We start from the raw sequence: 19882 nt of genomic DNA, 5'->3' as shown, positions 1-19882 counted from the left end.
TCGAGTAGCCTTTTGGAGCTCCGCCTCGAGCATCGTGTTCACAGTGGTCGGATCGACGCCGTTGAAGAACCCGAGGCGGCACAACACCTGGTACAGCTCCTGGACGTCGAGCGCGCCGGATCTGTCGACGTCTCCGCCCGTGAAGGCAGCTTTCGCTTGCTCGTAGTACGCGGAATACTGCGGCGTCGGCGCGACCGCGACCTGCGCGTGCGCGGGAGGAGAAGAGAGGACGAAATAATCGCGCGGTCAACGAGACGTCCGCGGGGACGCGGGGTCGGACGATCGCGCCTCGCGCGCGACGGCGCGACGCGTCCACCACACATCGCGCACCTGCGGCTGCGGCTGGGAGACGACCATGACTTTGGGGCCGGACGCCGCCGGCTTCGAAGACGCGCCGCAACCCATGTTCGGACGACGATTAATCACGCGCCCGCGCCCTTTCGCGTTCGACTTTCGGCTCCCGCTGACCATCGCAGGTCTCGTAGATCTCGGCCTCTTTGCGTCGTCAGCGTCACTCCGCCGCGCGCGATGGTCGCGAAGGACGCGAAGAAGCCAGGGAACAAACCCGGCGGGGGGTACATCAAGCCCAAGCCGAGGTCGAAGAAGAAGAAGCCGGCGGCGGCGGGAGACGCGGCGGTCGAGCCCGCCCCCGCGAAGCCGACGGAGACGGCCGAGGTGCGCGCCGTCGCGTCGCGGTGCCCTCCCTCCTCGCGAGCGAGAGACGATCGATTCTCGCGGTGCCGACGCCGTCGTCCCGTCCCTCCCCGTCCTCCATTCGCTGACGATCCGCCCCTCGCAGGAACGAAAGGAGCGCAAGCGCAAGGCGAAAGAGGAGCGCGCGGTGAAAGCCCTGCCGGTTCTCGACGACGGCGGCGAGCGCGTGTGTAAGATCTGCGCGCGGGTGCGTCCCGCCGCCGCGCCGCCGCGTTCGTTCGCTCGCGTCCGATTCGCGTCCGCGTCCCGCGTCCCACCCCGTCCGCTGACGCCGCGCCCCAATCCTCGTCCCGTCCCGTCCGCGCGCGCAGACCCTCGCGGTCGCGAGCTTCAGCGCGCAGCAGCTCAGGAAACCCAAGTCCGCGTGCGTGGCGTGCGCGTTCGCCAAGGCGTCCGAGGGGAAGGATCACACGCCGTCGTCCAAATCTCTGAAGGAGAAGCGCGCCGCGCTCAAGGCGCTGCGCGAGAAGAGGAAACGCAAGGAAGTGGAGGAGCCAGAGAAGAAGAGGGCGAAGGCGGCGAACGATAAGAAGGAGGAGGAGGAGGAGGAGGAGGAGGCTCTCCGCGTGCAGCCGAAGGCGGCGAACGAGGAGGAGGAGGAGGAGGAGGAGGCGGCGGCGGCGAAAAAACTGAAGAGAGAAGACGCAGCCGCCGCGGCGACGACGACGACGGCGGACGATGGCTTCGTCGCCGCGGAGCGGTACGACCCCAACGCGGCGTCTGACAGCGGCGGGGACGACGGCGACGACGCCGCGGCGGAGGAGAAGGTGAAGGAGGAGGAGGACGTCTCGGACGAAGAGAAGGAACTGAGAGCCCGGCAGGTGTACGTCGGGGGAGTGCCGTTCTATAAGACCGAGGACGAGATACGCGCCGCGTTCGACGACGAGGGTTTGCCCACGGAAGCGATCGACTGCATGACGTTCCCGGACAGTGGGCGGTTCCGCGGGATCGCGATCATCACGTTCGCGACGAGAGAGGCCGCGAAAGGCGCGCTCGCGTGGAACGGAGAGATGTGGGACGAAAAGTTTCTCACGGTGAAAAAATACGCGCCTAAAAACGCTCCGCCGAAGGACGTTCCGGACCCGAGCGCGCCGCCCGCGGAGCCGAGGCCGGAGGTGGAGAAGACCGAAGGCCAGCTCGTCGCGTTCATCGCGAACTTAGCCTGGGACACGACGGAGGAGACGCTCAAGAACGCGCTCGTCGGATGCGAGATCAAAGAAATCCGGATGGGGACGGACAAAGAGACGGGGGCTTTCAAAGGGTTCGCGCACGCGGAGTTCGTCGGGGACGACGACTTAGAGAACGCGGTCGCGCTGAGCGGGACGACGCTGTGCGGACGCGAGATGAAGATCACGTACGCGACGAAGAGGAAGAAGTCGTGGGAGGAGAGAGAGAAGGAGCGCGAAGCGAACGGCGGCGGGCGCGGAGGACGAGGACGCGACGGATCCACGCGCGGGAAGAACGGGCGCCGCGTCGGCGGACGCCGCGGGCCTCCGAAGAAACGAGACAAGTTGGCGGGCCCGCGAAAGGCGTGACGTCGTCGTCGTCGTCGTCGTCGTCGTCGTCGTCGTCTCTACTAAACAACACTGCTAGGTTAAGATTAGTCTACCGCGCGCGCGTCCGCTCCCTCGGCGACGCGGAGCATCTCGTCGAGATCCACAAACTTTTCCCGCGGCTTCCCCGCCATCCGTCCAATCTCTCGCTCCGCCGCGTCGATCCTCGCCCATCCTTCCTTGCTCACGACCTTCACCCCGCGCCGCCTCAGGACCTCACTCAGGCTCAGCGCGACGTCGTCGTCTTCCTCCTCCTCGCAAACCTCGCAAACCTCGCGCAGCCGCCCGCGTTCGTCGTCGTGAATCAGCGCCCCCACGGTTTCCTCCGCGCATCGTAAGTTGGTCCCGATGATCCCCGTGGGACCGCGTTTGATCCACCCGGCGGCGTACAGCCCCCGCACGATCTCGCCGCCGCGCTCGGTCAGCACGCGCCCGTGCGCGTTCGGGACGACGCCGTTCTCGTCGTCGAACGGCACGTCCTCGTCGACGCGGATCCCTTTATACCCTACGGATCGCAACACGAGCGAGACGTCGCGCAACACCTCGGGCTCCGCGACGGACGCGTCCGGCACCGCGCGACGAGATCCGGACGCGCCCTCGAGCGCGTTCGCTCGAAGCGTCACCCTGACGCTCGGCGTCGACGGCGACATCGGGGGGGTCCCGTCTGGGTCCCCCGTCTCGCTCTCGAACCGCGTCGGACTGCGAAGAAACTTGATCACGAGCTCCTTCGTCGGCCGGTCCGACGTCGCGTCCGCCGCCGCCGTATTCGCCGCCGCCTTCGCGACGGCTTCGCGCGCGCGTCGCCTCGGCCGCGACGCGTCCAGGTCCTTCGCGTCCTCCTCGTCCAAGCCCTCCACGTGCCCCGGAGGCTCCACGCGCACGCGGACGTTCGGCAGGCTCAGCAGCTCGCGGAGCTCTTTCGGCGAGAACGCCGCCTGCGCGACGCCTCTCCGTCCGATCATCACGACGCGCTCGACGCCGCTGCCTCTGAGGGTCGTTCCATACAAAAAAAGTTCACCGGTCAGTTGAAAGGGGGAGCGATCAAGTGTTGAAATCGAGCGATGGGTGAAGAACTTTTGTATAGAACGCGCCTGAACGCGCCCAACGCTTCGCCGGCGACGTCCGTCGACGCGAGGTCGTCCGCGTCCCTCAGCAGCATCCGCGCGCAGTCCAGCGCGACGTTCCCGAGCCCGAAGACGCACGCGGTGTGCCCCAACACGATCCTCGCGCCGACCGGGTCCCTCCCCGTCGCGCCGAGCGTCGCCGCGCACCTCGCGTCGCCGTTGTACCAGCCGACGAATTCTCTCGCGCCGTACACGCCGGGCATCGTCTCCTCCCCGGGGACGCCCAACCGTTTGTCGCCGTCCGCGCCGTGCGCGAGGATTATCGCGTGGTACCGTGCTCGTAGGTCTCTCAGCGCGACGTCGGAGCCGAGCGCGACGTTGCCGTGGAACGCGACGCGCGCGTCCGCGAGGATCCCGTCGAATCGATTCGTCACCGATTTGGTCGACGCGTGATCGGGCGCGACGCCGCTTCGCACGAGCCCGAACGGCGTCGCGTCGCGCTCGACGACGTCGACGGTGACGCGATCGCCGTAGTGCGAGAGGAGGAACGACGTCGCGTACATCCCCGCGGGGCCGCTGCCGACGACGCAGAACCTTCGCGAGGGGCCTTTCGGCAGCCCCGGACGCGCGTCGACGTCGTCGTTCTCGTCGTTCTCGTCTTCATCGCGCGGCGCGTCCGAGGACGACGCGGCGAACCCGCGCGCGGTCGTCGTCGTCGCCGCCGCCGTCGTCGTCGTCGTCGTCGTCCGCGGGCGCCGCGACGACGCGACGGGCTCCGCGACGCGTCGCGCGCGCGTCGATGACGCGCGCGGGATCCCCCGGCGCAGCAGCGCGGCGACCGCCCGCGCGGCTCGCGTCGCCATCGCGCGTCGTCGACTGCGGTCGCGCTCGGCACCGCGGTCGGCGACGCGGATGATCTGTCTGCTGACGGCCGTCGGTCAGTTGGGAGAAGTGCGGGTCAAATTGACCGCTGGATCGATCGGGGAGTGGTTTGAAACTCATCGGCACGCGCTCGGCGCTGCTGACGCGATGATCTCCGAGAAAGCGCGGCCGAGGGTTACCCGAACAACATCACCGCGAAGACGCGTCGCGCGACTACTCATCCGGCGCGCCGCGGACGCACCCGCGCGCGTTCGTCGCCCCGTCGCGTCGCGCGTCGCTTCCTCGCGAGCTCGCGAGAGGCGACCGCGCGCTCGCGGCGCGCGCGCGACCGCGTCGAGCGCGCCCTCGGCCGCGTCGAACGCCCGCGGCGCCGCCCATTTGTTGCATCTCGCGCGGCGGCAGCGGCGGAAGCTCTCGACTACGAGTAGCGCGTAAAAATCGCAGCACTCTGCGCGCGTCGTCGCGTCGACGTTCGGAGGAAGGGCGAGATGCCGACGACGTTCACGACGTTCCCGTGGCACCACCGCCGTCTCCTGTCCGGGGAGACGGCGACCGCGGACGAGTCCACGGACACGGGCTACTACGTGCTCTACTTCCTCTTCGTCTCCCTCGTCGCCGGCGCCATCGCGCGCGGCGCGGTGCGAGGCACGCGCCTGCCGTACACCGTCTCGCTGCTCTTCATCGGCCTCTGCATCGGCTTCGTGCACAACTACGCGGACCTCGGCGTGCTGTCCAAGTCCATAGACGTCTGGGTGAACATCGGCCCGCACACGATGCTGTCGGTGTTCCTCCCCGCGCTCGTCTTCGAGTCAGGCGCGTCCCATACACTGGTCCCCATACGACCGCGTTCGCGTGGTGAACGCCGATCCTTAAGGACTCTGCCCGGCGCATCTCTCCGCCCAGGGTCCCTCGCTTTCAATCCCCGCCCTCGACGCCTTTGAACTCCGCTTCTGACGCCTATGAACTCCACCCCGACGTCGCTTTGTATGGACCCTCGACCCTCAGCGTTTTCGCTCGAGTGGCACACGTTTCGACGGTGCGCGTCGCAGGTGCTTTGGCTCGCCGGCCCCGGCGTGCTCTTCGGGACGCTGCTCTTGGGGAGCATCTTCAAGGGGATACTCCCGTACGGCTGGGGCTGGGGCGCGTCGCTGATGCTGGGAAGCATCCTGAGCGCGACGGACCCCGTGGCTGTGGTCGCTTTGCTCAAAGAAGTCGGCGCGTCGAAACGGTTGGGGCACATCATCGAGGGCGAGTCGCTCGTGAACGACGGCACCGCGATCGTCGTCTTCTCGCTGCTCAACGAGATCGCGAAAGGGAACGACAAGACGCCGCTGCAGATCTTCGCGTTCTTCATGTGGGTGCCTTTCGGCGCCGGGGTCGTGGGGCTGTGCATCGCGCTCGGATGCCACGCGTGGTTGGGCCTCGGCGCCGTCGCCGGCGATCACATCGTGCAGATCTCCGTCACCGTGTTCGCGTGTTACCTGTGCTTTCTCGTCGCGGAGTTTCAGGCGGAAGCGTCCGGGGTGCTCGCGGTCGTGATCCTGGGCGTGTGCATCGGCGCGTTTGGACGCGGGTTTTTCACCGGCGAGACGGAGCACAGCTTGCATCACTTTTGGGAGATGCTGACGTTCATCGCCAACACGGTGTTGTTTATCCTCACCGGGGTCATCATCGCCGAGACGACGGTGTCTTCGAGCACGTCTGGGGAGCTCAGCGGGAGCGACATCGGGTGGGGACTGCTCGTGTACGTCATCGTCGTCCTCGCGCGCGCGATTTTACTGACGGTGTTATTCCCCATCCTGCGTCGGTGCGGGTACGGACTCACCGTCCAGGACGCCGCGGTGTGCGTCTGGGGGGGACTCCGCGGCGCCGTCGGGCTCGCGCTCGCGCTCGTCGTCAGCGAGGAGAGCTCGCACTACACGGACAATAAAGTCGGTCCGATCGTGTTGCTGTTCACCGGCATCGTCGTCGTGTTGACGCTCACGGTGAACGGGACGACGACGTCGATGGTGCTTCAGCGGTTAGGGCTGACGCGGCCGGAGGTGAGCGTGCAAGTCGCGGTGCGAAAGGCGAGGAAACACATCCGAGATCAGTGCCTGGCGGTGTATTACGAGCATCTCACGACGAGCGACGACGTCATGGGGACCGCGGACTTCAGGGCGGTTTCCGATCTCGTGCCGTTCATGGTAGAGGATAAGGACGACGACGACGACAAGGACGCCGGCGCGCACCTGATCACGAAGCGAGAGAAGGGAGGGTCGATGGATAAGAGGAAATCGATGGAAAAGAAGAAATCGCCGCGTCGGAGCAAAGAGAATGGGGACGAGGAAGCGAAAGACCTCGCCGCGGCGCTGAGCGCCGGTCTCGCCGGGCTCGGCGCCGCGGGCGCGGCGAGCGAGGACGAGAAAGCGGCGAAGAAGCCGAGCGGGATGCGTCGGATGGGGACCAAGTCGAAAGAGAAGCGCACGTCCTTGGACTCCGCGGTGGCGTCCATGGAGTCTGGCGGCGTCGGGTCGTCGTCGTCGTTCGATAAGAAGAAAGCCAGCGGTCTGATGACGCCGGCGCCGTCGATCATGAACCTCGCCGCGATGGGCGCAGACGCGGAGGCGGCAGAGGAAGGAGGGATGGACGCGCGAGAGGCGGCGACGATGGCGACGACGAGAGCGAACACGATCATCAACCACAAGAACGTCTTGGGCGTGACCGGCGGCGAGAAAATCGACCTCGCGGAGGCGGTGTCGATCAAGATCAACGAAGAAATCGAGAACGCGATATCGGTGTGGCAAAGAGACGTCCGCGGGCGGTTCTTGGCGCACCTGAAAGTTTTGTACTGGGAAGCGCTCGAGAACGGCAGGGCGACGAAAGAAATCGTGGACACGCTCGTGGAGTGCACGGACATCGCGCTGGATAACCTCGACGCGCCGCTCGGCGATTTCAAAGCCCTGGAGCGGATGATGTTGAAGAAAGCGGCGACGTCGCGGCCGCTGTGGAAGCGCTGCGTCGGAAAGTTACCCGACCGCGTCAGGAAAGGGATCAAGTGGGTGCGGCAGTGGGTGTTTCACAGCGGGTCGATGCCCGGGGGAGGGTCGCGACGCCGCGCGCTCGTCGCCGTCGCGTTGCTCCACGACGCGCACGAAGAAGCGTGTCACGCCATCTTCGGGCACGACAACGTGCACGGGCGCGACCACAAAACCGCCGGCGCCGGCGGCTTCGCGACGTCGGACTCGTTGAAGCGCAAGGACTCGAAAGACTCGCGCGCCTCCAAAGACGCCGCGCCGCCGCCGTCGCTGCGGCGCCTCGACACCGATCTCAGAGAGGCCGCGACGCTGGAGGAGACCCACAATGGTCTGTACGAGCCCACCTTGGAATACGCGGAGGGCGACGCGTCGACGCGCGACCCGAGCGCGATCGCCGCGAAGCGCGTCCACGGCGAGAGCCGAGAGGCCCGGAACGCCGCGCGCGCGTACCTCCGCGCGGCGAGGATAAACGAGCCCGAGCTCGCGACCGCGGTGAAATCCGAGGAGACCGCGCGGCGGTTGCTCGCCGTCGCGGAACGATCCGCGCGCGGGTACGTCCAGAGCGGTCTCCTCACCGCGGTGGAGGCGGAGGAGCTCCTCGCGGGGATCTCGCGCGCGCAGCGCAGGCTGCGGCTGGACCCGCCCGAGCCGATCGTCCGCACGCCCGCGGAGTTTATGCGCCAGCTCCCTCTTCTCGACCCGACGCACGCCGCGCGCGTGTCCCCGAACGCGATCGCGTCGAAGCTCGTGAGGTGCGTTCTATCTCACACTGGTTCCCATACGACCGCGTCGGCGTGGTGAACGCCAATCCTTAAGGACTTTGCCCGGCGATTCTCTCCGCCCACCCCTTGGTTTCAATCCCCGACCGCGACGCCTTTCAACTCCAACTGACGCCTTTTAACTCCACCCCTAACCAGCCTCGCGCCGTCGGTGATGGCTCGACGCTTCCCCGGCGACGCCGTCGCGACGCCGGAGCCCGGCGCGCTGATGCTCCTCGCGCGCGGCGTCATCGACGTCAGATGGGCGCGGCCGTTCGGCGACGGCGGCGGCGGCTTCGACGCGTCCGTCGCGCCGCTTCGCGTCGGCGCGTCGAGCACCACGTACGGGTGGGCGCTCGGCGCGGCGGATCTGCTCGTCCCGGGCGCCGCGCGGTTCGACATGCGCGCGGTGAGCGCGGCGAAGGCGTTCATCGTTCCCCCGGACGTCGTGCGAGAGATCTTAGCGCACGCGCCGAGCGCGGCGGCGCTGTGGCGCGCGGCGTTCGGCCTCCTCGCCGCGACGCTGCTGCGTGACGACCTCTCCACCGTCCCCGCCGCCGTGCTTCGACGCGCGCAGACCTCCGCGGCGAAGATTTCGTATCACCCGAGAGGCTCAGCGGTGGGTCCGTTTCCGTCGCGGCGCGAGCCGGGGAAGTACCCCGCGACGGAGCTCGTGGTGCTGCTGAAGGGCTCCCTCGACGTCCCGTCGGAGGGGACGCTGGAGGGCCCGTGCGTGATCGTCCCCGGCGGGTACGTCGCGCTGAGCGACGACCAGGCGGAGAAGTTCGGGAAGCTCGCGCAGCGGATGGGCATGTCTAGCGTCGGCGCGACCACCCTCACGCCGGAGAAGGACTCGAGCTTTCACGTCGGCGGGGACTCCATGCTCACGGACGCGGGCGCGATGTCCGTGGAGGAGGACGCGACGATGTTGCGGTGTTCGTTCGGGAAGGGGGGCGCCGCCGCCGCGGAGGCGACGGCCGCGGAGGAGCGACGCGCGGAGCGGCGCCTCAACCTGAACCTAAACCTGTCCGGGTCGAAGAAGAGCGCGCTGTCGCGGTCCGAGACGGAGAAATCGTCGAGCGGCGACGCCGAAGATCGTCTGAAGGATATGTTCTCGCGCACGAGCGACGACGAGCCGGTGCCGAACCGCCGGACGTCGATCCAGGTCGGGGACCTGCAGCGCGCGAAGATTCGGAACAGCTTGTTCGGCGTCGAAGGGATCCCGGAGCGGTCGCACTACTCCCCGCCGACGAGTTCGCGGACGGGGATGTCGCTGTCCCCGACGGCGTCCATGGACCACGCGACGCGGCATCAGCTCGGCGCGATCGTGCAGCCCGGGACGCGACGGCGGCTGTCGCTGGACGTTCGCGATTACGATTTCGCGCTCGCCGCGGCGTCGGTGTCCGGCGCCGCGCTCGCCGCGCGCGAGGGCGACGTGCCGCCGCACGCGCAGACGATGCGAACGACGTACCCCGCGGATCGAAGAGGGTCGATAGAAGACGCGAGCAGTCTGTTCAGGCGCGTTCTATACACTGGTTCCCATACGACCGCGTCGGCGTGGTGAACGCCGTTTCTTAAGGACTTTTCCCGTCGTGTCTCTCCGCCCACCCCCCGGTTTCAATCCCCGCCATCGACGTCTTTCAACTCCGCTTCTGACGCCTTTCAACTCCACCCCGACGTTCGCTCGTATGGAACGGCCCTCAGGACGACGCCGTCGCCGCCGCGGAAGCCGGGGCCGGAGGCGGAGTTGGAGAGGAGGAACACGCACGGGGCGGCGAAGATCTCGAAGGATCTCGGGGGACTGTACCGCGTCTCTTCGGGCGGCGGCGGCGGAGGAGGAGGAGGCGACGACGATCACGAAGCGACGCAGCAGACGTACCCGCCGCGAAGCGGCTCGTGGAGGGATCTCCAAGGCGCGGGCGGCGGCGACGACGACGACGACGACGAGGGTTCGCACCGCGCGGGAGACAACGGGCTGACGCACCCGCCGCGGAGCGGCTAGATAGAACGAGTGGTGACGAAATGAACGCGTCGCGAAGGAAGTTCTGTAGCTCACCGCGCGCAGAGCGCGGTTATCTTCGGTTGGACGTCCGCCTCCACGCGCACCTCGACGACGACTTCGTCCTCTTCGTCCTCGGCGTCCTCTTCTTCCTCGTCGTCCTCCCGCGCCTCTTCCTCTTCCTCATCCGTCTCCGCCGCCGACGCTTCCGTCTCGCCACTCCCTCCTTTCGCGTCCGCGCGCGCCCTACTAAAGCGCATCGCCGCGCGCAGCGCCCCTCGCAACCGTCTCTCCCGGTCGCGAAACCCCGACAGCGTCACCGCGTCGACGTCCGCTCGGATGGCGACTTTTCTGCGTTCGCGCGCCGCCGCGTCGTCGCCGCGTTCGACGCGTCGTCTCAGCGCGGCGATCTCCTCGTCCTTGCTCGCGATCGCGACGCGACACCGCGCGAGCTTGGACTCCCACTCGGACGCGCGGCCGCGGAGCTTGACGACCTCCGCGAGCGCGACGTCGCCGCGGCGTCGGTGCGCGCGAACGACGGCTTCGTACAGCCGCCGCTCGTCGCTCTTAGGGTCGTTCCATACGAGCGAACGTCGGGGTGGAGTTGAAAGGCGTCAGTTGGAGTTGAAAGGCGCCGAGGGTGGGGATTGAAAGCGACGGGTGGGCGGAGAGAGACGACGGCAAAAGCCCTTAAGGATCGGCGTTCACCACGCCGACGCGGTCGTATGGGAACCAGTGTATAGAACGCGCCTTATTCCCTGCGATTTCGTCTTCGATTTCGTTTTCGTTTTCGTTTTCGTTTTCATCGGCGGCGACGTCGCCATCTCCCTCCTCCTCCTCCGCCTCGCCTCCGCCCTTCGCCTTCTTCAGCTCTCTCCTCTCGTCTTCGCGAATAGACGCGAGGCAGAACTCGACCTGCTCCTCCAAGGTGCGACATCGACGCGTCAGCGCGCGGTTTTCTTCCTCCGCTCGTTTCATCTTCACCGCGAATGCGCGCGTCGTCGCCTTCGCGTCGTTCTCTCCCCGCCTCGCTTCCGCGACCGCCTCGTTCGCCGCCTCCGCGACCCTTCGCTCGTCCAACGACGCGGCGTCGAGCAGCTGCCGCATCAGCGACTCGTGGTCGCGTCGCATGTCCTCCGCGACTCTCTCTCGCGCGGCGAGTTTTTCCGCCGTCGCCGCCGCCGCCGCGTCGGTTTTTTCTCGCCGCGCCTTCGCCGCCGCCAGCCGCGCGCGTAACGCCTTCCTCTCTTCCGTTACCTTCACGAGCGCCTCCTCGGTCTCGCGCAATCGCGTCGCGAGCCGCGTCTCCGCGCGCGCGTGCGACCGCGCGGCGTCCTCCGACCGCGCGATCACGGTGTGCTCTCGTCGTTTCGCCAGCCGAGCCGCGCGCGTCGCGTCGAGAAGCGCGGGCTCGAGCGCGCCGACCACCCCGCGCAGTCGCCGCGTCTCGCGCGTCTCGCGCGTCTCGCCGTCGTCGTCTCGCCGCCGCGAATTCGCGAAGCCGCGCGTCTCGTCGTCGTCGTCGTCGGAACGCCGCAGCGCGTTGTCGAGCGCGTCCGCGCCGAGCGCCGCGCGCTCGCGCGCGCGGACGGCGATCTCGCGCGCGTCCAGCGCGCGGCGTCGATCGTCGAGCTCTCTCGCGACGCGCGTCAGCTCCGTCGTTCGAAGCGACGGGAGGCCGTTCGCGCCGAGGCCGCGGCCGATCGGGACGCGCGCGAAATGCGCGCTGGATCGCGTCGTCGGGTTGCCGCCGGGGGCGGCGATCGACGGCGGGCGGCGGGACGCGAGCGTCATGCCGCCGCCGCCGATGTTGGACCGCGTCGCGTCGTCGTCGTCGTCGTCGTCCCCTTTTGAGATGATGATGTGAGATTCCGTTATGGGACGCGCCGAGAGACGCGTCGCGCGCGGCCGCGGCGTCGCGCGTCGGGATCCGACGCGCGCGCGGCGACGCCGGGGGTCTCCGCGAGGGCGCGAAAGTCCGCGCGCGCGACGACGCGACGGCGCGCGCGACCGTCGCGGCGCGACGCGGAGTGATCGACGCGGTGATCCCGCCCGTCGAGGAACTCGAACCGTCGCGTCGTCGTCCGCGGCGGGGGGGGGCCCGGCCCTCGAAAAGTTTTAGGGCGCGGGCGCGGAGTGTGATGCCCCCCCCACACCCCCCGGCGCGCGTCCGGGAGGGAAGACGCGCGCGCGGCGGCGCCGTCATGGCGGACGCGCTCCTCGGCAAGTACCGCTCGCTGTACGCGAAAGCGCGCGTCGTCTTAGAGCGCTGGTCCGCCGCGCAGACGCGCGCGACGAACCTCGTCGACTCGGTCGCGAGCATCTACGAGCGTCTCGCGCACCTCTCCGAGACGTCGCGGTACGGCCCGCTGGCGGACTCCTTCCCGGACCTCCCCGCGCGGACGCGCGACGCGCAGTACGCCGCGCTCGACCGCGTGCTCGCGGCGCTCGAGGACGAGCTCGAGCTCTTCGACGACCTCGCGAATCTGCTCGACAAGATCCAGCGCGACGGCTCCGCGCTCGTGCGCGCGCTGCGTCCGCCGCCGCCGTTCGCGGGCGCGCTCCGACGCGCGCACCAGCCCTCGCTCGCGGAGTGCGCGCTCGGCTTGGAGGACGTGTGGCGCGCGTATCACGACGAGGCGACGCTCAAGCGCGTGGTGTGCGACGAGCTCGTCGTGGACGCGTCCGTGGAGGACGTGAAGACGATGGCCAAGCTGTTCGCCGCCGAGGCCAACGTGGACAAAGAGTTCATTCGGATGACGCTGGATCGCGTCCCGGCGCAGAGCACGTCCGCGATGAACGAGGGGCGGCGCGGGGGGGGAGGACGGGGGGGCGCGGGTGGGAGCCCGCGAACGCGGGGGGTCGGGTAGTCGGGTAGCGGTATGTAGCTCGGGCTTGGAAAAAAATTCTAATAACGAATAGCGTCTAAAACCGTGTGTTATCCCGTCGGTCGTCACAGCGTCGGAGGCAGCGCGAAGTCGCTCACCGCGCCCATCGCGAACCGGAACCACGCGGCGACGTACCTCTCCGCGGCCGCGTCGCCGCGCGTCGCCTCGCCGCCGTCGCCGCCGCCCGCAGACGTCGCCGCCGACGACGACAGCAGCAGCCGCATCGCCGCCGCCGTCTCGCACGGATGCACGCCGACCCAGCACCCCGCCGCGCCGTGCGGATGGTCGCACGGCGCGAACGCGGCGAGGTCCCCCGCCGACCCGAGTCCGACCAGCGCGGCGTCCGCGCCCGCGCCGCCTTCGCGCGCGGCTCGCAGGAGCGACGACGTCAGCCGGGAGTGGCTCAGCGCGTCGCGCGGCGGCGACGCGCGCGACGCGGCGACGAGAAGCACGGGCACCTCGTACGCGGCGCTGTACGTCACGTGATAGGTCCGCAGGTGCGCGCCTGATGACGTGGACGAATGAACGCACGCCACGTCATCATCGAAGATGCCAGCATCGTCCTCGACCTCGACCTCGACCTCGCGCGCGTCGTCGTCGTCTTCGTCTTCGTCTTCGTCCGCGCGTCTTCGGCTCGCGAGGTGCCCTTCGACGGCGAGGTGCCCGCGCGCGGCGGCGGCGGCGCGCGTCGCGTCCGTCTCGCGCACCCACCGCGCGGTGATCCCCTCCAGCGTCGGGGTCCCGCGCGCGAGCGCGTTCCACCGCGCGGCGAGCGCGACGGCGCCGGTCTCGAACGCGCTCGCGCTGATCGTCCCGGGAGGCGCGCCTGCGGGCGCCGTCGAGGGCGCTCGTCTCATCATTCGACCAGTCGTCAGGGCCGTTCTATACAAGCGAACGTCGGGGTGGAGTTGAAAGGCGTCAGTTGAAGTTGAAAGGCGCCGAGGGCGGGGATTGAAAGCGAGGTATGGGCGCAGAGACACGACGGGAAAAGTCCTTAAGGATCGGCGTTCACCACGCCGACGGGGTCGTATGGGGACCAGTGTATAGAACGCACCTCAGTCTCGCGAATCCGTCACCGCCGCCCGCCGCTCTTCACGCACAGCTTCGCGCGCTGCAACAGCGCCGCCTTCCCCGCGGCGTCGATCCCGCCGCCGCTCCGCCCTTTCTTCGCGAGGAACTCGCGCAGCTCCTCGACGGAGAGGGTCTCCAACCGCGCGACCTCGGCGACGGCGGCGGCGTCCGCGCCGCCCGTCGCCGGTCGTTTGGACGCGCGCTCGAGCCCGGTCGAACCCCCGGACCTGCCGAGTCCGCCGCCGCCGCCGCCGCCGCCGCTCCCGCCGCTCCCGCCGCTCGAGCGCTCTAACCCGCTCGGCGCCGGCCTCTTCCCGATCGCCGCCGCCGCGGACGCGCCGCCCTCCGCGGGTCGCGCCGCCGCCGCCGCCGCCGCCGCCGCCGCCGCGACGCCCCCCGGTCGCGACGGGTGCGATCCCGGTCCCCCGGTCGCCCCGGATCCGCTCGCGGCGCGTCCCGCGAGCTCGTCCTTGTTTCGCTTCAACACGAGCGCGCGGATCAAGATGTTGGTCTTGTCCGTGGTGATGTACTGATGCGCCGGCGGCGCGCTGTTGTGGTCGCACACGTACCGGCGCGGCTGCGTTCGCGACGGGTCCCGGGTGTGATCTCTCGGGTCGTGCGCGCTCGGACGATGGTGCGACGCGGAGGGCGACGGCGACGGCGGCGGGGACGACTGAGACGCGACGCCGGCTCTGCTCATAAACCCGCCCGTGGACGGCAGGTTATCGAGCGACGCGAGGTTCATCCTCCGTCCGTCCGCGCTCCGAGATCTGAGGACGGGCGCGAGGACGACGACCTCGGAATATTCAAACGCGCGAGAACAGCAGCACTACTCGTACAGTAGACGGAAGAAAAAAGCCGCGGACTCGAGCGAGAAGCCGAGGCGTGAACTAGACTAGATGACGACGTCATCACGTTCGAACGACGACGAGCGTCGCGACGCGCGCGGCCGCCCCACCTAATCGATCTACTCCGCTAAAGCTAACGATATCCGCCCGCGCGCGAGGTCCAAACCCGTGACCTTCACCCGCACGGACTGCCCCGCTCGGAACACGTCGTGCGGCTCCGGACGTCCCCTCCCGCCCCCGCCCCCGCCCGCGCCCGCCGATCCCGCTCCCAGCGTCGACCGGTGCACGAGCCCGGAGTCGCCGACGCCGACGTCCACGAACGCGCCGAACGGGACGACGTTACGAACCACCCCGTCCAGCACGTCGCCGACGCCCAAGTCCTTCGCCGTCGCCGCGTGCGTTCGCAGCAGCGACGCGCGGTCCGCGCCGCGTCGATCGTCCGCGCCGGGCTTCGCCGCGAGCGACGCGAGGACGCCACGCAGCGCGAGCGGGTGCGCGTCGAGGGACGTCGCGAGCGCGTCGACGCGCGGCGAGCGCGCGGGGGTCAGGAGCCGCGCGAGGATGGGGCGCGCGCGCGCCAGCGTCTCCGTCGTCGTCGTCGTCGTCGTCGACGACGACGACGACGCCGTCGCGCCGCCGCTCGAGGCGCGTTTCCGTTTTGTACCGCCGCTCGTCGTCGTCGTCGTCGTCTTCGTCGTCGTCGTCGTCGTCGTCGTCGTCGTCGTCGTCGTCGTTCCCACGTACACGACGTCGCCGTCGCCGTCGCTGTCGCTGTCGTCGATTTCGACCACGTCCACGTCATCCTCCCCGCAGCCGAAGGCGTCTTCGACGAACCCGTCGCTCAGAATTTCTCGAAGCGCCGCGCGCGCGAGGTCGTAACTCTCCGGATGCACCGAGGTCATCTCCAACGCGTCCGCCGCGCCGTCAACCCTCAAGAACCCGGCGCACTGCGTGAACGTCTTCGCGCCCAACCCTCTCACGCGCAACAACCCGGCGCGGTCCGCGAACGCGCCGTTCGCGTCGCGGTGACTCGCGATCTTCCCAGCGATGGACTTGGACAGCCCCGGAACGCGCGCGAGGAGCGACGCGGACGCCGTGTTCACGTTGACCCCCGCCTCCGCCACCGCCGACTCCACCACCGCGCTGAGCTCGCCCGCGAGCTCAGCCTCCTTCACGTCGTGCTGGTACAGACCCACGCCCAAGGACTGCGGGTCGATCTTCACGAGCTCCGAGAGCGGGTCCTGAAGCCGCCGAGCGATGGACACCGCGCCGCGCGACGAAACGTCGAGCGACGGCAGCTCCTCGACGGCGAGCGGCGACGCGCTGTAGACGCTCGCGCCGGCTTCGCTGACGACTCTCCACCCGACGGCGTCGCCGAGATTGGCGTCCGCGACGAGTTTCTCCGCCTCGCGCGTGCCCTGCCCGTCGCCGATGGCGATCGCTGTGGCGCCATGCGCCTCGACGAAGGCTCTCAACGCCGCCGGCGCCGGGGTTCCCGGGGTTCGCGCCCCCCGGGGTTCGAACCCCGGGAGATACACGACGCCGGTCGCGACGACCGCGCCGGTCGCGTCCACGGCCGCGAGCTTACACCCGGTCCTAAACGCGGGGTCCACGCCGACGACGACGGACGCCGGGCGCATCGGCGGATGCAGCAGCAACGCGCGGAGGTTCGCGCCAAAGTCTCGCACCGCGCGTCGCAGCGCTCTCTCGCGGAGCTCCCCTCTCGCCCACCGCTCGATGGACGGCCGCAGCAGCCGATGCACGCCGTCGTCGATCGCGCGCTCGACGATCGCTCTTTGGTCGCGAGGGAGTCGATCGAACGACGGCGCGACGGACGCCCTCGCCGCGCGCGACGGCGAATTCGGCGGAGACGCTTTCCCCCAATCGAACGACACGCGCGCGACGCCCGCAGCCTCCGCGCGAGTGATCGCCAACACCTGGTGCTCGGGAACGGCGCACACCGCGCGTTCGGTGCCGAAGTAATCCCTCGTCTGCTCCCTCACGCGCTTCGCCGCTTTCGTCGTCTCCTTCTCCTTCTCCTTCTTTTCCGTCACGACCAGTTTCCCGCGACGCCACAACGCCTTCCTCGCGCTCTCCCTCGCCTCCACGCACGACGCCGCCGCCTCGGCGATGATATCGCTCGCGCCCGCGATCGCGTCCTCGACCGTCTTGACGTCGTCGCTCAGAAACGCCCGCGCGCGAGCGGCGATCGACGACGCGCCGGCGCTCTCTTCGCCGTCCAAAATCGCCGCCGCCAGCGGCGCGAGCCCGCGCGCCGTCGCCGTCGCCGCCCTCGACGCCGCCGCCTTTGGCTTGTGCGGCGCGTACGCGTCCTCGAGCGCGTGTGACGTCTCCGCGCCGCGCACCGCGTCCTCGAGCTCGCGCGGGATTTGCCCGGGACCGAATCGTTTCAGTAGCGCGGCGAGGATCGCCTCGCGGCGCGCTTCGAGTTTGTCCGCCGCGACGAGCCGCGCGGCGACCGCGCGGAGCGTCGTCTCGTCCATCCCGCCGGTGCGCTCCTTGCGGTACCGCGCGATGAACGGCACCGTGTGCTCGTCGTCCATGAGCGCGACCGCGTCGCGGACGTGACGCGGCGCGAGGCCGAGCTCCGCGGCGAGCGCGGCGGTGAAGCGATCGCGCGCTGATGAGTCCGCATCTCGCGGCGGCGTCGGCGTCGCCGTCGTCGCCGTCGTCGCCGCCGTCGCCGTCGTCGCCTTCGCGCGCTTCGCGGGGTGATGGCCGCCGCCGCCGCTCGGGCGCGACGTCATCGATGTCCTCGCGTCGTCGAGAGCGCCGCAGACGGGCGCGAGGGGATGGCGCGACGTCGCCGCGAACGCCCTCGAGACGTGCGTGCGGCGAGTCCACGGCTGACGATGCTCCGGGGGCGGCGTCGCCGTCGCCCCGGACGGCGCGCGATGCGACGCGGCGGGGATCGATCCTCGCGCGATCGATGTCAACCTCCTCGCGAGAGCGCCCGCGCGCATAAGCTCCTCCACCGCCGCCGCGCGCTCGCCTCTGAGAGGTCCGCGCCCGCTTCCGACGTCGTTCTCGTCCTTCCACTCGTTGTTCACTTTTTTCCAGAAAAGCAACAACAAGTCGAGCACTTCTCGCCGCCGCGAGGACGTGCGTGGCGTCGGTCCCACCATGGTCGAGCCCCTGTCCGACATGGCGTTCGCCGAGCTCCGCCTCCGCGACCTCGCCGAGACCCCGCCCGAGGTCCTCGATCATCACTTCGAGGCTTGGTTCGCCAGCCGTCTCGACGCGTCGGGGGTGAACCTCCCGGTCGACGTCGTGTCTTCGTTGAAGAAAGCCGCGAAAGCCGCGTTGCTCTCCCCTTGGAGCTCGATTCTATATATCGATGAAACCATCGATTCCCCCCGAAGAACCCCGTACCCGTGGATCGACGTCGACGCGCCCTTCGCAGGATCCGGCGAGTACAGCTGCCGGGTGAGCGTCACGACGACGTGGCTGGGCCTCGAGTGCGAGTTTCAAAAATCGACCCCTCACGCACAAGACAAGCGGCTCATTAAGGTCAGACGCCCAGTAGTAGACCAGAACACTCCCACTGGGGATGTCCGCGTGTTCACGACAGAGCGCTGTCGAACGTACGTCGAAGCATCGAAGGGTTCAAGAGGGTATAAACCGTCTTGGCCGTGGGACATCAGGTATTGCGACGCCTGCGGCGTGGAGAACAACGTTCCAGGCGGATGGTCGAATGGAAGGTACTGCATGCAGTGCCTCGATTGGGGCGCTTGCCCTGAAGATCCCGACGGAGACTACACACGGGATCCGTACAACGACTGAGTGACGTGCGCTTACTGTACGTCGTCATCGTCGTCGTCGTCGTCGTCGATACGAGTACGAATACATCTACGTCATCAGGGTCGCGCGTCGTCGTTCTCTCTTCCCACCCCCACCCCGCGCTCTTCGTCCCCCTCCGCCCCCCCGACCTTCCTCCCCTCCGGCCCGCACACCGCGCACGTCGCGGGAAACACCACGCACGCCTGCACGAGCGCCGCGGTCAGCGTCCACGTGATGAACAACCCGAACTTCGTGAAAAAAGTCACCGTGCACCCGAGCAAAAACAAAGCCGCGCCAACCGTCGTGCTGCACCCGGACGCCACGCTCCGCGTGACCGCGGTGAGCGCGCCGCGCGCTCTCGTCTTCATGCACCCGTCCTCGATCCTGACGTACGCCCCGGCGACGTGCAGGATGTAATCCAAGGATAAGCCGACGAGGACCATCGTGCAGACAGCCTCCACGACGCCGACGCTCCAGCCGCGGAGGACGGCGAAGGCGAGAAACGTCGTCGCGACGTGGCCGACGGAGACGGTCGCGAGCGCGGCGAGACGCGCGGATCGAGACGCGCCGTATAACACGCCGAACGCGAACGCGAGGGAGAAGGCGAGCGCGCTCCACGCCGCGGTCACGACCTCGCGTTCCGTGGAGACGCGGATCCACGTCTCGGAGGTCTGGAATCCGCCTCTGAGGCCGACGGGCGCCGTCTCGAGCGCGGCGCGGAACCAACGCTCCCAAAACGCAGCCTCGCGCGTGAGCGTCTCCGCGCTCGTTCGCAGCGCGGACGCGCGGAGAACCGCGTGGATGGAAACGCTCGCGACGTGTCCGTTTTCGGTCTCGTTCTTCCGGAACCACCGTATCTGCCTCGCGTACGCGCGCGCGTCGTCGAGCTCGTACGTCGCGAGCGCGGCGCGAAACGCGTCGCGCGGGAGCGGCAACGCCGCGCCGCCGCCGGACAACGCGACGACGCGCGCGTTCACGTCCTCGATGAAGCAGTCCACGTTCGCGCCAACCGACGGGTCCGCGAGCCGCGCGGACGTTTCCTCCGAGCGCCGCAGCGCGTCGCAGAAGGAGAGCAGCCACGCCTGCGACGCCTCGGGCTCGACGTCGAAGCCGGCGTCGAGCGTCGGGTCTTGCTCGCGTTTGTTCAGCGCGCCGGGCGTTTCAAACTCGCTCGCGGCCATCTTCGCGGCGATCGCGAGCCGCTTCGGCGCGAACGGGTGACGACTCTCCGATTCCATCTCCTCCGCGGACGCGTACGAGTCCGGGGCGTCTTCGAGCCCCCACACG

The 19882-nt window shown here is 69.0% G+C and overlaps 9 protein-coding genes across 9 annotated transcripts; 6 read left to right on the top strand and 3 right to left on the bottom strand.

Annotated features, from left to right (window-relative positions):
• Positions 1–528: 528 nt before the first annotated feature.
• Positions 529–2249, top strand: MICPUCDRAFT_40226 (uncharacterized protein; the record flags this gene model as incomplete). Its single annotated transcript, XM_003059463.1, has 3 exons — positions 529–675; positions 800–901; positions 1026–2249. The coding sequence occupies 3 exons, from the start codon at positions 529–531 to the stop codon at positions 2247–2249; spliced, it is 1473 nt and encodes a 490-aa protein (XP_003059509.1).
• Positions 2250–2314: 65 nt separating this feature from the next.
• On the bottom strand, positions 2315–3894 carry MICPUCDRAFT_44415 (uncharacterized protein; the record flags this gene model as incomplete). The annotated part of the gene is made up of 2 exons (XM_003059165.1): positions 2315–3254; positions 3365–3894. 2 exons carry the CDS (start codon positions 3892–3894, stop codon positions 2315–2317), a joined length of 1470 nt encoding a protein of 489 aa, XP_003059211.1.
• Positions 3895–4442: 548 nt separating this feature from the next.
• Positions 4443–6295, top strand: MICPUCDRAFT_69588 (monovalent Cation:Proton antiporter-1 family; the record flags this gene model as incomplete). Its single annotated transcript, XM_003059462.1, has 2 exons — positions 4443–5026; positions 5219–6295. Coding segments are annotated over exons 1-2 (1402 nt in total), but the record flags the coding sequence as incomplete, so codon positions are not given.
• Positions 6296–8388: 2093 nt separating this feature from the next.
• Positions 8389–10096, top strand: MICPUCDRAFT_69585 (uncharacterized protein; the record flags this gene model as incomplete). The annotated part of the gene is made up of 2 exons (XM_003059461.1): positions 8389–9506; positions 9693–10096. 2 exons carry the CDS (start codon positions 8389–8391, stop codon positions 9988–9990), a joined length of 1416 nt encoding a protein of 471 aa, XP_003059507.1. The 3' UTR covers positions 9991–10096.
• A 581-nt stretch (positions 10097–10677) lies between these two features.
• On the bottom strand, positions 10678–11781 carry MICPUCDRAFT_58835 (uncharacterized protein; the record flags this gene model as incomplete). Its single annotated transcript, XM_003059164.1, has 1 exon — positions 10678–11781. One exon carries the CDS (start codon positions 11779–11781, stop codon positions 10678–10680), a length of 1104 nt encoding a protein of 367 aa, XP_003059210.1.
• Positions 11782–12191: 410 nt separating this feature from the next.
• Positions 12192–12857, top strand: MICPUCDRAFT_58834 (uncharacterized protein; the record flags this gene model as incomplete). Its single annotated transcript, XM_003059460.1, has 1 exon — positions 12192–12857. The coding sequence occupies one exon, from the start codon at positions 12192–12194 to the stop codon at positions 12855–12857; it is 666 nt and encodes a 221-aa protein (XP_003059506.1).
• A 167-nt stretch (positions 12858–13024) lies between these two features.
• On the top strand, positions 13025–14701 carry MICPUCDRAFT_69584 (uncharacterized protein). Its single transcript, XM_003059459.1, has 2 exons — positions 13025–13757; positions 13930–14701. Exons 1-2 carry the CDS (start codon positions 13397–13399, stop codon positions 14469–14471), a joined length of 903 nt encoding a protein of 300 aa, XP_003059505.1. The 5' UTR covers positions 13025–13396; the 3' UTR covers positions 14472–14701.
• Positions 14702–14902: 201 nt separating this feature from the next.
• Positions 14903–16434, bottom strand: MICPUCDRAFT_69583 (uncharacterized protein; the record flags this gene model as incomplete). Its single annotated transcript, XM_003059163.1, is given in 2 exon segments — positions 14903–15401; positions 15405–16434. Coding segments are annotated over 2 exon segments (1518 nt in total). The 3' UTR covers positions 14903–14913.
• A 1525-nt stretch (positions 16435–17959) lies between these two features.
• On the top strand, positions 17960–18598 carry MICPUCDRAFT_58830 (uncharacterized protein; the record flags this gene model as incomplete). The annotated part of the gene is made up of 1 exon (XM_003059458.1): positions 17960–18598. The coding sequence occupies one exon, from the start codon at positions 17960–17962 to the stop codon at positions 18596–18598; it is 639 nt and encodes a 212-aa protein (XP_003059504.1).
• Between the last annotated feature and the right edge of the window lie 1284 nt (positions 18599–19882).

Source organism: Micromonas pusilla (genome assembly GCF_000151265.4).
Source record: "Micromonas pusilla CCMP1545 genomic scaffold MICPUCscaffold_6, whole genome shotgun sequence".
Taxonomy (NCBI): domain Eukaryota; kingdom Viridiplantae; phylum Chlorophyta; class Mamiellophyceae; order Mamiellales; family Mamiellaceae; genus Micromonas; species Micromonas pusilla.
The sequence above is the reverse complement of the archived record's forward strand: the minus strand, read 5'-3'. Positions and strand labels throughout refer to the sequence as shown.

Excerpts from the sequence above, each read along its gene's own strand:
- MICPUCDRAFT_69584 (XM_003059459.1), top strand. The coding sequence starts at position 13,397 with ATGAACGCACGCCACGTCATCATCGAAGATGCCAGCATCGTCCTCGAC. Across the intron at positions 13,758-13,929 it reads GACCAGTCGTCAGGGCCGTT|CTCAGTCTCGCGAATCCGTC; the intron begins CTATACAAGCGA and ends TATAGAACGCAC.